At 38.5% G+C, this 14582-nt stretch overlaps 1 protein-coding gene across 1 annotated transcript in view; it reads left to right on the top strand.

Annotated features, from left to right (window-relative positions):
- Positions 1 to 307: 307 nt before the first annotated feature.
- Positions 308 to 14582, top strand: part of FYB (FYN binding protein) — a 42399-nt gene continuing 28124 nt past the window's right edge. The window contains exon 1 of the mRNA XM_010185032.1: positions 308 to 1454. Within this exon, the coding sequence (XP_010183334.1) occupies positions 335 to 1454 (1120 nt within the window). The 5' untranslated portion in view covers positions 308 to 334. The remainder of the gene's footprint in view (positions 1455 to 14582) is intronic.

Here is a 14582-nt window from a genome sequence, read left to right as displayed (position 1 = left end):
TAGGTCTTCAGTTCCCAATTCCAGAAATAAGCAGAAATTATAGTATACCCAAAAGAATCTGCATGACCACTCTCTAAAGGCAGTACCTGCACTGAAAATTTTAAACTATTATATAAACACAGCAAGGGCATAACAAAATGCTCAGCTTCTCTAACCCTACAGGAAGATGTGCTGCAATATCTCCACAGCCAATCAGCAGTACTACAAGCCTCAGACCAGGAAACTCTTTAAAGTACAGTATGTGTGAACACTGCAACGGAGACTTTCTCATTGGTGCTCTTTCTTTTTCTCTTCTTTATGTTTATAGGATGGAAAGACAGATGTGAAGTCACTCATGGCGAAGTTTAACGCAGGTAACAGCCCCACAGAGGATGTTTCTGGTAGCAGTCGACCCTTCAAAAGCCCAGGACAACCTATCCATACGGGATTACAGACAAGGAAAGCAGCACTTGAGAAATTCACAAGTCAAGGAAATGCAGCTTCTCCAGGACCCAGTACCCTTCACAAACCTGTTCATCCTAAGCCTCCTCTGGGGGTCAAGCCTTCAATTGATGATAAAACAGAGAAGAATCCAAAGCTTCCATATTTGAAACCAGTGGCACAAAGGTTTGGGGTTCAGCTTCAGTCAACTAACAGAGAAAATGATGGAAAAGCTGGATGCACTAAAACCCCCACCAAAACCATTGACTTGGCAAAAGAAGAACCAAAGCCTCTGTATCCAAAACCTGCAGGAAATAAGTTCCTTAACTCTGCTCCACATGGAAAAGAAAAAAGTCCTCTGGGAACAAAACCAAACTCAACTTTTTCACCACAGGAGAGTGAGGCAAAACCAGCATTTTCAAAGATAACTGGAGTTAAGGAAAAGTTCATGTCTGCAATACAAGAAAATGAGCCCAAGTCTCCTTTCTTTAAACCTCCTCTTGCACAGAAACCTTCTGTAAACCATGATGTCTCCCACAGCGAAGACACTCCTAATAAAAATGTTTTTCTGCAAAAAGGACTGTCAGGCCTTAGACCAAATATACACTCATTTAAAACAGCAAAGGAAATGGATGAAAATAGTAACTGTGCTGCAGAAGCTGCAGGCAGTCATTTTTCTAGCACGCCTCTGAAGCCTACTGGCCACTGGTCCAGCTCATCTCAAGGCACTCCCAAAAATGTGGAGGAAAAGACTGAAGAAAAAGGAATAAGCGTGGCCAAAAACATCTTTCTCAACAAAATCACCCAGGAAGAATCAATGTCTTCTTTTCCCAAGCTCCACAAGATGAACACAGCGCTAGCTGCAGGAAGGCCATTGGGTGGATCACAAGAGAAAGTGGATGGGGACAGGAGCTCAGGAACCCCCAAGAGGAAAGCCTTGCCCCCACTGTTCAAGCTGGGCCAGCCCCCACAGAAGCCCAGCAGACCCCCCAGCGTGGACCTGGAGAGGTTCCGAAAGAGCAGCCTCAAAGACAGTGAGTCCTCTCTGTTCTTGCTTTCTCGGGTATTTGATTTTTTTGTGCATTTAGTACCTGATTCACTTCAGGTGGAATCCCCACTTCTGCTCAGAAATAACACAAGATTTGTGCATCAGATGACCTCTTAAAGCTTTAGCCTATGCTTGTGTCTCTTCTATACAGAACAGAAATTAAAATTGTGTTCTCACTCCCTCAGTGATAAAATGTAGAATGAATCCTTTCTGTATTGGATTTATTTGGTTTTTTCCAAAACTACTTAGATAGAGCTACAACTTGTGTCAGGGAGTTTAAGTATTTTTCTCAATGGACATTTAAGTCCTGAGTTCCTATAAATGAGATGTTGTTGTCCTGTGTCTTGTTCTTGACAGTAACTTCCTGGGCAGAGCCTGAGGGTCACTGAAACGATTTTTTTTTGCCTTTCACAAGGACTAATTATAGCGTGACCCTATAAGCTGCTATATTTTAAAGTTTACTTAGAAAGTTGAACACTATGGAAAATTACAGAATCTACTGTTCCCACATGTAGCTGCATCAATTTTATACCCAGGTGTGAATCCAGACTCTAAAAGCATCTCCTGGACTTAGTGTTTTCTGGTAGGTTTGCATGATTTCAGTAGTGTGGCAGTTAGTAGCACCTGACCCTCTGCCTCACTACTTTTGAGAAGAAATAAGCCTCTGAACTTTCTGATGGTTGTAATCCAGGCATGAATATTAAAAGCTAGTCATTAGTTTTTTGTAAAATTTGAGGTGGTCTTGTGTTTGTTATGAGATCTTGTTTAAATACATTTGAAATATCTGGAAGGACAGAAAGTCCTGTGAAAAAAAAGAAATTACTGTGATTCCACTACTGCAAAGAGTTCTGCTTCAACAGCTTCCTTTCACAACGTAAGACAAGTTGGTACAACAGTATACACTGTTTCTGAAGCACTCAAAATGTGCCCTTGAAAATCTCATGTAAAAATGTAGTTTCTTTAAATTAGACCCAGAAATCCACTGTCACCTTGAGGGATAGATCAGTTTTGTGGAGGTTCTGAATGTCCTTAATTCTCCTCTAAATCACCTATATTTCAAACTTTTGGATTCAGGTTTTCATCCAAAACTTTTTAGCACCCTTTGGTAATTCTAAAAAGTTAAAATTAGTCACTTCACTTGGAATAGGTGATGTCAATTGACACATTTCTCTTACAAGTTTTATAGTAGCTGGAAAAGGCTTTCTTTTTTTTTTTCTTATAGCACCAGATACTAGGAAAACTATGATTGCATAAGAAATTCTGATCACATTTTAAAATCAAAGTTTTGGTTCCAGAGGAAAGCTGTTCTTGATCTCAATGCATGAGAGAAACAAGGACAGAAATAAAAATTTATTATTGTGTTAACATTTGAGTTTTTTCTTATGGGTTTCTTCGTTTTTCTTTATGCACTGCTGTCTGTATTGATCTCAGGAAGCAGAGAATATATTCAATCCTCACATGTATATTTTTAGCTCAAGTAATTTTTACCAGTGATGTCCTGCAACTAATTGTGCCAGGTGATACACAGAGCTAAGTAATTTCTGGTAATGAGGGGCATTTCACTTACGTTAGTCTGCCTTAACAGTCTCTCTTAGATTTAATTAAACTGATCAAACATGGACTCCTAAATTATCAGTGTAGATAGTAGGAAAGCGGGATGCCAAATGGTTTTATTCCGATCTTGTTGAAGTTAGATGCTTAATGTAGCTGATACAGATGCTCTGAATAACTCCACACTGTGTATGTGCAGTACCTCAGGTACATTCATGTCATTTAATGGGTACAAGATTTATCCTTGTGCCTACCATATTTAGACTACAGTATGGTATGTGCTTCAGCAGTTCTGAATGCACACAGGACTGGTCTTCCTGAGACAGAAGACATTCAAAGGCATTGTGACCAAATGAAAAATCTCAGAGTTTACTTTTCTCTGAAGATAAAAAGCCACACTAAAAATACATAGTGTGAACGCAAGTATGTATTCTGTAATTGTTAGTTCCTCTCAAAAATTAGCAGCATATCAGTAACACGTGCTTTCTTGTCAGCTGCTGTATTCTGATTTTTCTGTGTTACCCTACAGTTATGGAAATGTTCTCACAAATCCATGATCAGGGCCAGATTCTCAAACAGTGTAAATTTGTGTATGTCTTTAAATGACATATGCCATTTTACGACACAGTGAGCAGCTGGCCGTGCTCCATAGAGCACTGTTCAGGCTTTACTTGAATGCCCAGAGCAGCCTCAAAATGGAAAGGCAGCATTTTCAGCAAATTACACTGGCAAATGTTTTGATTAAACAGAACTTTGCTAACTAGAACTTTGAGAAGCCCTGACAAAGGCTGGAAATATCCAAAACTGCAATTATTTTTTCAAAAACACATTTTTTAGTTTATTTTAAAGTAATTAATGGAGGAATGATTTTGTTTGATTGTTGTTTAGTCTTTTTTTTTATGATACCCATGCAGTTATAGATGCGAAGTATTTTTTCATCCTCTCTTTAAAAGTGAGAGTTAGAAATATTTATCCTATGCATTTAAAAATAATATTGTGAACGTGACTGTACAGATAATACCAGAACTGTTGCTAGAAGGAGGATCTCCAGCTGTCACTAACCAGCACTAGTGCAGCCACTGGCCTGGATGAGTCTCGCTGGGAACAGGAGCTAAGGATGGAGCTGCCCAATGTGGTAGCACAGGTTGTTCTCCAAACATTTTGCAAAATACACTACGTAGAACTGAAGGGTCAGACATTGACTTCTCTACTTCACAGTCTTTGTGTCATGGGAAGACCAAAAGATTAAAAACCACATCAATACGAAGCTGTTCATAGTGGCCCTGAGCTTCAGCCTTCCCCTGTAGAGCTGGCACAGAGACTTTGATGTTCTGTTTGGCTTTAATTAACGCAGCTCATTTCTTTGTGGCCAGAACTCCTCATAGAAGAGTGCTGATGAAGAGACCAGGTGTTCTAGAATGAACCCCGAACAAACTTGTTTTCAGCTCAACAAAGTTTTTCATTGCTGCTGGGTTTCTTGGAACATTAAACTCGAATGACAAAACCTACCTGCTTTGGAGAGGCAGTTAAACTGAACTGTATTCTTGTATTCTTTTTTCTTTTAACTGTCATTTCAAGAATCAGTCATGTCAGGAAGATGCCACCCCCACAACACAAATTCTTCCTGCTTATTACTTTGTCCTGATAAACAGCAGCTTGCCAGAGTTACTTGATTTGCTGCTGTGATTCAGGTGCTGAGTTAAAAAGAACAACAACCAAATGGAAATGTTTTTTCCATCCAACAAAGCTTTCTGAGATCTAACCTTTGGGACTCTTGGTCTGTATTACAGCAAAAGTAAGGTTTTGTGCTGTCCTTTGAGGAAAGAAGAGCTCCACACATGGCAGTTGTTATACCTGTGTTAGGGGCACGTGCCTGGGGTGCAGAAAACCTTATATTGCCTGATTTAAACCAGGAGTTCGAGCTCGGCTTTCTCAGAAGTATCAATTCACTCCTCTTCTTTGGTTGCTATCCTTTCTCATCAAAGCTGCTTTACTGGCTTTTCATAATAAAGTATTCACTGGACACGAAATAACTTTAAGCCTTAGAGGCTGAAGGACTTACTTTTGATGCAGTAGTCATAGTAATGTGTGGGAGAAGGACTTAAACTGTCCACTATGACTGCATGAACACAAAGGGGTGCTGTTTTGGAGCTGGCCTTGCTTTGAATTAGAAATTTTCACCTGGTACTGAAAAACTTTTATTGATAAAACTTCTGTAGACACAAATGTCTTGCTGAAAAGTTTGACTGTTTACCCATTACTATTTTCCAGTGAAGGCAGGCTTTGACAAATTCCTGTGTGGGCCTGTGAGTACATGTACTCTGGTCAATTTCCGTGTCATGTCCCATCACAGCAATTTTGCCCGAGAGATCATACTTATGTCAGCTCAGAATCAGTGAGATAATAATACTAACGATGCTGTTTTATAATAAACAATGTGCAAACAGGGCTTTGTTAGAAAAATAAGAGAAGCAACATCATTTTGGTGACAGCTTTCCATGTGAGGCCACAGCCGTACGGTTGCTGTCAGAGAACTGCACCTGGGCTGACCTCAGTACATGTACAGATGGCCACCCACATAAACTCAGATGAAGACACAGAGAACCAAGTGCTCTAAACATCTCTGAGTGCCTCATGAATTATCAGCACTGGGGCTTCATGTAGAGAGGGTATTTTAAGCTGTACTGGAAGAAATGAAAGAAAACTGTACTGAATCTAGAAGAAAAGATTACACATAAGAAAATTCTCACAATTTATAATTTGGGCTATGTCCTTGTTGAGGTTCTGTTCTGCCATGGATTGTGTACCCATGCAGTGAGACAGCTGTTTGAGTTGGCTAAGACAACCAGAGAGAAAGGAGGAATTAAAATTTGAGGTGCATTGTCAAAGTTATCACAAAGTAATTAACAACTAAACATCACTCCTGACAGTGGTACATGTCTTAAATGTATTTTCAGAGCCCCACAGAACCAGACAATTGTTGCTTTCACTTGGTGGCAAACAGCAGCTTCCAAAGTTACAAAGAACAGGGGATTTTTTTAATCACAGGATGTCACTGCTGTTTACTGCAGAATCTGGACTTAAAAGGTCAATGTACGTTTTATTTTTTTACCTCAGTGCTAGATTGGATAAAGTTATGCAACAGCTCAGTATTGAGGTGTAAAGGGATAGAAAGAATTATAACTTGAGCCAAGTCATCTGTTTCTAAGACAGATGAAACTAAAAGTAGGTGATAATATCAAGCAACTCTGTTCAGGGTGGGGTGGGGGTAGCTGTGTGTAATGATGTGATGCCTCTGTTTGCACAGGTGAACTATAGCACGCCATAAAACCATGTACAGCTCAAGAAAGTATCAAAATTATAATTGCAGGATAGCATGATAGTTACATAATGTCTGGATTTTGATATACATCAACAGTGTACTGAAGTGAGACTGTTGTGGTGATGTGGAGACCTTCAAGGCTTGTTACCCAGTCTTTTATTAGATTTCATGATGTTGATGTTTATTATTATTGGTCCCCCATACATTTACCTGAAAACTATAGAAGTGAAGTTGAAATTATGACCACACAGATATGCCAAGAACGTAACTCTTCTGGATCTGCTTGAAAGCAACTACAAAATCTGGACAAGTACTTGTACATAGTTTTTAGTGGAAATGAATGTAAAATCTCTTCAGCTTTCCTGTAAGGACATTCCTCTCTCTGAAAGTGAAAGGACCCAAGTGATTCTTATTTCTGCAGCATTATACTGAAATATTTTACACCTCTTAGAAGCAGGAGAATCAGTTTTTGAAGTTTCTAGAACTAAAGAATGATGCTCGGCTGAAATATAGTCAAAGTTGTGCATTTATCATGAAAATCACACCGCAGTGTATAAAATCCCGCACATTGTACATAGTTCGGTACGAGTGCAATGAATCACCTGTGTGGGTCTGACCCCAAAGGAACTCTCTTGCTCATGGGATTGCTATAATATCAGTTTCAAAAAACAAGTTTGAATTCCTTTGTAATTTTAATATTGTTTATTCAGCCATCTTTCAATAGTTCAAACTGTCAGCTGCAAAAGACCAGTGAATTAAATTTCCCTCAGTCTTTTTTCTCACATCTTCATTCTCCAGCTATAATTGCATTCATCATAAACATAGAATATCCATGTAAGACTAAATTTTTCAAAAAGCAAAGAGTGGACACATGCTTTCAGTCTGCTTCACTCAGACAGAATTTTTTTCTGATTTTTTGAAGTGCCTCCATAGCAAAGAATATCAATGCTATGGAGGAAAGCCTGCTACACTGAAGAAGGCAAAAGTTTTTGAAGCATTACCTTTATTTGCTGAAGGATTCTCCATGTAATTCTGCCAAAATACGTGGACAAGACTACAGAGTAAACTGCTATTATGGCTTACAGCACTGAAAAAGATAAGTCACTGCAATTGAAAAATTAGTGCAACCATGCTGATAGAAATAGGAATGAGAAATGTTATTTATCTGCATAAGGAAATAGATAAATCTAATCTAAATTATTGATAAAATAAGTCTTGAGGGAAAACAACATTTAATATTTCTCTGCAGAAGACTGTTCTGGATACAACTTGCAGTTGTTGTGCATTAGGAAGCAACAGTACAGAAAAAAAACATTGCAAATCAGTATTTAAACTCATTGCCCTTGATTACTTCCTTAGCTATAATGGTCTGCAATATCAACTTAATGTATACGTTTAGTAAAAGGACAAAAATGTATCCATCAATAAACCACTAAAGAACAGTTCTCAGTTGTGAATTGTCATAGCTTCTACAATTGGCACATTCATACATCTTCCCCTAAATATCTCCAATTTTGTTTGCTAGTCCTTGTGTGGCACACTTGTTCCCTTACAGATAAACTGATTGTAGTGAAATTAACAGTAAGATATGGGGTTTTTGTATATGGGCATATAAATATGTTTTGCTCATGTGTACACTTGGTACAGTCTACATACAAATTCTAAAGTCATTCCCACAATTGACTATACAAAATCCCATTGGGTCATCTATAATTACCTCTGAGCAGAGGCTTCAGAATCTAAGATGCAGAATTTAGGGCTCTGAAGATAAATCATGTGAATGCACCTGTTAATTCCGTCAAGTAAGCCTAAACAATCAGCAGCAATTCCAAATGCATGTTGATATTTAGTTTGAATGTTTTGAGGCCACTTTTGCTTCAAATCAGAGTATATACCAAACATATTCTCTTAATAGGTCTGGACTTCTGCAAAGGACAGAATGAAACACAAGACATATTATGTTGTATTAGAACCCAGTGTACATCCTTCAGCAGGGTCGGTGTTGGATAGGTTTAATATAATGTCTTTGGGCTCACACCACATAGAAAAGGAGTCTTTGTGAAGGAGTGTTGAGAACATTAGTTAGAAAGGAGGATATAGAAGGAGGAAAAAAAAAAGAGACATCTATGACTTTATAATGGAAGATGATAGCAAGGAAACTGCTAGAGACAGTCAACTGTATGAGGTTCAACAAGGTCAAGTGCCAGGTCCTGCACTTGTGTCACAACAACTCCCTGCAACGCTGCAGGCTTGGGGAAGGGTGACTGGAAAAGCTGCCCAGTGGAAAAGGACCTGGGGGTGTTGCTTGACAGCCAGCAGAGCATGAGCCAGCAGCATGCCCAGTGGGCCAAGAAGGCCAATGGCATCCTGGCCTGTATCAGAAAGAGTGGGGCCAGCAGGACTAGGGCAGTGATCCTGCCCCTGTACTCAGCACTGGTGAGGCCGCATATAGAATTCTATGTTGAGTTTCGAGCCCCTCACAACAAGAAGGACATAGAGGCACTGGAGCATGTCCAAAGAAGAGCAATGAGGGTGGTGAGGTGTCTGGAGCACAAGAATTATGAGGAGCAGCTGAGGGAACTGGGTTTTTTTTAGCCTGGAGAAGAGGAGGCTGAGTGGAGACCTAATCGTCCCCTACAGCTACCTGAAAGAAGGGTGTAGAGAGGTGGGGGTCAGCCTCTTCTCCCAGGTAACAAGCAATAGGATGAGAAGAAATGGCCTCAAGTTGCATCAGGTGAGGTTTAGATCAGATGTTAGGGGAAATTTCTTCACTAAAAGGGTTATCAAGCTTTGGAACAGGCTGGGCAGGGAGGTGGCGGTGTCACCATCCCTGGAGGTGTTTAAAAAAAGGGTTCATGAGGTGCTTAGAGACATGGTTTAGTAGTGGGCAGGTTATGGTTTGACTGAATGATCTTAAAGGTCCTTTCCAACCCAACGATTCTATGATTATATGATCTGTAATTACAATAATGTTTGGAATATACTCTTCATATATTTGAAGTTTGATACATACTGACATTTCTCCTTGAGCTGGAAAGTCTTAATTTCTCTATATCCTTTAAATAATATTCCCTTAGTGGTTCACATATGTAAAACTAGGCAACCTGCATAATGTTTGAATTTGACAAAATATATACAATACTGGAACAAGTATTTTCATCTTTTTATTTCCTAGACCTATTTTAGTTCACAGGAAGTAAAACTTGTAATTAATTTTCATCATATAGTTGCATTACATGGGTAACAGTGCACAAGTTAAAAAGTTGACTAGGTTTGCCATCCAGATAGTTCATTACAGGAAAAGCCAGTCATTCCTGAAAGCTTTGATCTAAATTATTAAATGCTAAAGTAAATATACAGTACTAATAGAGAAAAACAAAATATTAAGTATTTCATTGTAAGGAAGTCAGGAAGCTTTTGAAATAGTATACTAACAAGTAATTTTATCATAAAATGTTTGTTTTGCTAATCAACATTTCTGAGGTAATCAGTTTCCATGTGAAACTGAACCCTCCTAAAATGTATGCATTTGGAACAATGATGTTCCTTGGTTGCAGATCCGGAAGAGGAAAATCCTCACTATCTGAATGCTAGGCTTTGTTACATGGAAATTTTTGTGAAACTGACGTTTTATAGATCAGTGTTTATATTCCTATAAACTGATGTTTTATAGATCAGTGTTTATATTCCTATGACTAATTTTTAACTCAACTGCATGCTATGTATGATGTAATTCTTTTTCAGATTGAACAATAGGTTTGTGAAATTATCAGCCCCTTCATCAGTTTTTTTATTTGGGAAGACAATAGTTATACTCTAAGTATTTTTTTCCAGTACATTTTCTTTTGCCTGTCTTTGCATCATTGTATACATTTTTATTTTGACTTCTCTTTCAAATACAAATGACTTACCAAAGATCTATTTTTCTTTATTTCTATTTTACATGTCCTCCATCCCCAAATACTTCAAATTGCTGTTCTCTTTTCTTGCATATGAAATATACTATGCAATATAAAATTAACTTTCTCAGTTTCATAAAATTTATTATTTTAAAAAGAAGTAATCATTACAGCTTTTCATCAGACAACTAAAAAGTTTCACATATAATTTAACTAGAAATTAATTTTGTGTTCCCCTTTAGATAAGGATAGGCTTCTGTGTATGATTACATACCTGTAGTTTGAAATAATTTTCCTCATGCCACTCAGGACTGCCCAGCGTCCTGTATTTCTAACCTCACATTTAGTCATCATTAGGCTCAGTCCTGTAAGCATTTACGTACCATAGTACTTTGGATGAAACCTATGGGTTTTCTTCTGGGGGTAAGATTACAAGTGTCCTTGTTATTTTTCAGCTGTCAGCCTTAAATGTAGATTCAGAAGCTCACTTTCGGGTGTTGTTTATCCTCCATCTGTTTGTCTATACAAATCTCACATAGAATGGAAAAAAACTTCTACCAGGTATGCGGTCTGGGACTTAATATGTCATCTCTATGTCATTTTGAGACTATAAGGTATTGAATAGATGTGAAGTGTTACGTGAAATACCCTTGAGGTAGCCTGTGCATATGCTCTGGAAAAAAGATTTCCCAATTGAGATCAATGAGAAGTTCTGCTTAAAAAAGGACAAATTCTCCATCTGCTCTGATCCTGTTCATGATATATGAGCAACAATCAGCAAAGTAGTCTTAAAATGGATGGAGATCTGTACTAGGTCTCCAGTTTGCTCTTTTCCTCCAAAATTCCCTTTTTTTGAAGGTGATTTCCTTTGTACAAAGCTGAAAAAGCACCTTTGCCCATCTAACTGGAAGTACAATCAGGAGACACGAGGAGAAGAGAAGAAAATAAAATTAGGAAAATACTGTACTCAGGTGTTTCTTAAAGTAGGGTCTGGACTCAAGGAGGGCAAAAATCAAAAACTTTCTGTGGCCTTTGTTTTCAAGGTGTGAGCAGTGTCTCCAACAACCTTTGTGTCTCTGCCATCACAGTTTGTCTGAAAACAGCATAATCAAAAGCACTGGGCTTCAGTAATGTAAGTTTACCTGCTTGCTCTGTGCAGCTCCAGAGCAGCGTAATTGTGAAACCTGAAACCACGGTGTGTATCTAAATGAATATGCGCATTAGGGAAGCGAGCAGAGAACAGCTCTCTGCAAGTTACCAATAAAGTAGGAAGTGGGCGATCAGCTGCTGCAGATGCTGTTGCAGGTTCTTAGCAAACCCTCTGTAAAACCCAGAAAGCTTCCCAGATCTTGCATGTAGAAATGGTGAAGTGTTTTGCAGTAGTAGCTCAAAAGCATTTTGTTTTGCAAAAGGATGTTCCTTTCAGATTGCAAAACTTTTGACTGTGTAACTGCTTGAAAACTCCTGAAGTCCATTTTTATAAAAACTAAAGAAATTATTCAAGAAATGTAAAATTCTAAGCATTTTTTTCCTGCAGAATATTTGGAGCCTGCTTGCAGTAGCTGGTTGTTGTCAGGTTTTCTTTACATTAATAAAAGCAGAAGAGGTCAACAACTCATCAGTAGCTTATTGCATCAAAGTCAAAGGGAATAAGGTCTTGCCAAGGGCCATACTCTAGGTCAAAGAAAGACAGACATGGTCTGCTTTTTAGCATACGAAATGAAGAAACAAGTATGTTCAAGAGACTGCCTTGTTACGGAAGGGATTTTCTTACACATATATATTGCTATGTATTTATGGTGGAGTAGGTGCGATCAGAGTGAACTTGAAATGAAAGGTAGTGTGATATGCATTGCTGTACAGATCCAGTCCTGTTTCGTATGCCTTCTTGGACTAGAAATTTCTGGGTTGAGGCAACTGATGGCTTAGATACTACAGCCTGATACTTTAAATATAATTAAGAGTTAAATCTTTGCAGTTAAGTCTGGGCTGTGTAGAGACTCAAGGCCAGGCATTTGCAGGAGTGTGTTGCTGGTAAGCTGCAATACAGGTGTTCTGATTTTTTAATTATTGACTTTGAGAGCAGGTATATATTACTGCTGCAGTCCAGCCAAGGTGTGAGAAAAATACGAATAGCTGAAGCCAGATCACCCTCTGCCAGTATGGGATAGTTTCCTACTTCAAGAGATGCTATCAGAATTATTATTTGTCATTGTTGCCAAAAGCTTTATGCCAATTAATCACATTCAGTTAAAAGCTTTATGCCAATTAATCACATTCTATTGCAACACAGGTTGAATTGATCAGCAGAGTTTTGTCTTCAGTCAATGGATGTTGAACTGCAGGTTTGAGTGCTAAAAATGGGTGTTTTTTTCATTGACTTCTGTTTTTCTCAAGCTGATAATTAGATATTGTTCTTCATCTATGTGCCAATTTCTCATCCAAGCAGTGAGATACCCTGGTATTTAGGGAGAATAGAGACACGTAATTTCACCTTTGTCAGTACTGGTGCCCATATCACCCTTGCACATGAGTCCAGTTTATTTTATGATTTTGAAAATGACTGGGGAGAACTGACCTTGGCCAACGTACTGGTTCCTATCAGATTCCTATCCCAGTAGGTACTGCTTGTTGCATATGTTTTTCCAATAAGGACACCAGACACTGCTGGGATTTCATTTCAGTTTGCCACATATTTCTGGTATTAGCATGTCAGGACAGCACTGAAGGTTTTGCAAGGTAAGCCTGGATATTTTTTTCTCCTCCTGCCCTAAGACTTACCTTTGACTACAGAGAGTGCACGTGATCCAAATAGCTGGATTTATTTTGGCTTTTTTACTACTCTGTGTTTGAATTCATACAGGAGAGGCATAGAAATGATAGAGTTCTGTTACACGCAGGCTGCATTCTCCTGAGGTTGTTGAACCCAGAATATCTGGACATGAAGGGAAGGTGGGTACGTTCTCTAGATGTTATGTTAGCTACCAAAGAGATGTCAGTATTTCCCTTTCACGAGCCCGGAATGGCAAGGGTCAAAGTCACAAGTTTTACATCAAAGCAATTTCAGTGTCCTGAACTTCCTGATAAACAAACATTCTCCAAGAATGTTGGTGACCTTTTGGTTGCTGCACGTATGGAAGTAGTTTGAGAAGGTTCCCCAAGAACACAAGAGAAATGTTTGCAGTGCTCTGTGCACAGTTCTGCTGTAAATGCTGAAGTTCTGAGCATGATGAAAGAAGTTTTCTACCACAAGCAACAGTGTAATGGATATTTGGTACTTCCTATGGACAGTTTCTATGGCAAGTTTATCTTAGCTGCTATACAGCTGCACAGTTTTAGAGGAACCCGTTCCTTTTCATCCATTCTTTCATTTCTTTGCAAAGAGCTTCAGTTTCTGCATCTGTTAGTTCGGTGAAGCACAGCACGTCAAAAAGCTGAGTCCCAAGAAGAGAGAAGAGGCTATTTGAAAACTGAGGTGTTAGTGGTCAAAGCTACATCACAGTGAAGTCCTTACGCTGTTTCCTGTGATGAGAGTGGTTTGGGTGCATGTGAAGCCAGCACATAGTGTCAGTTTGATTTCCTGTTCTGAGCGTCTGGAGTGGACTTTAGTTCCACTACCAGCGCAGAGCCTTTCCATGTCCTCAGAGTACCAAGTGTCTCAGAGACATGAAGACAGGGAACTGGAGACAAAATTAAATGCTCCATTAAAATAGAAAACAAAGCACAACTGAAACACTATGATAGCTTTGACTCTGTGGGTCTTAGGAAATATATGAATGTCACCTTCCTGCCTAACTCAACTCATATTTTTCAGTATTAGAATTAAAGTAGTTTATATTTACATCAATCTCAGGCAGTGTAAGTGTAGGTAATTATAATTCAAAAGACAGGGAAGAGTCAGTTCTAATAGTTAGAAAATAAAAAAGCAGTGTTTCCATTAACACGATCATCATTTAGTTATTGTTAGATTCCAGCAATGTACATTAATTAAAAGGACAGGTTGTTCAGCCCTTATACTTAAAAATAAACACCTAATCTAAAATGCATGTGATGTCCTTTTCTGAATCAGTTTCCTATTGCCTGGATTTATTTCTCAGAAAACATCAGATGAACAAAATATTATGCACAGAGACTTGGGCCAAATTTTTTCCTTAGTCCTACATACTAATGACAATGAAGTTACACTGTATGATGACATGATGCATGTATGAATATTGTGTACATACACAACACTGTATTGGGACACCATAAATATAATCATGGAAAAACTTATACAGGATTCCCTTTTAAAACACAAAAAATTGATAGTATAATTAATATTAATTAACATGGCTTTTATGAA

Source organism: Mesitornis unicolor, unplaced genomic scaffold (genome assembly GCF_000695765.1).
Source record: "Mesitornis unicolor isolate BGI_N332 unplaced genomic scaffold, ASM69576v1 scaffold6915, whole genome shotgun sequence".
Lineage (NCBI taxonomy): Eukaryota > Metazoa > Chordata > Aves > Mesitornithiformes > Mesitornithidae > Mesitornis > Mesitornis unicolor.
The sequence above is the reverse complement of the archived record's forward strand: the minus strand, read 5'-3'. Positions and strand labels throughout refer to the sequence as shown.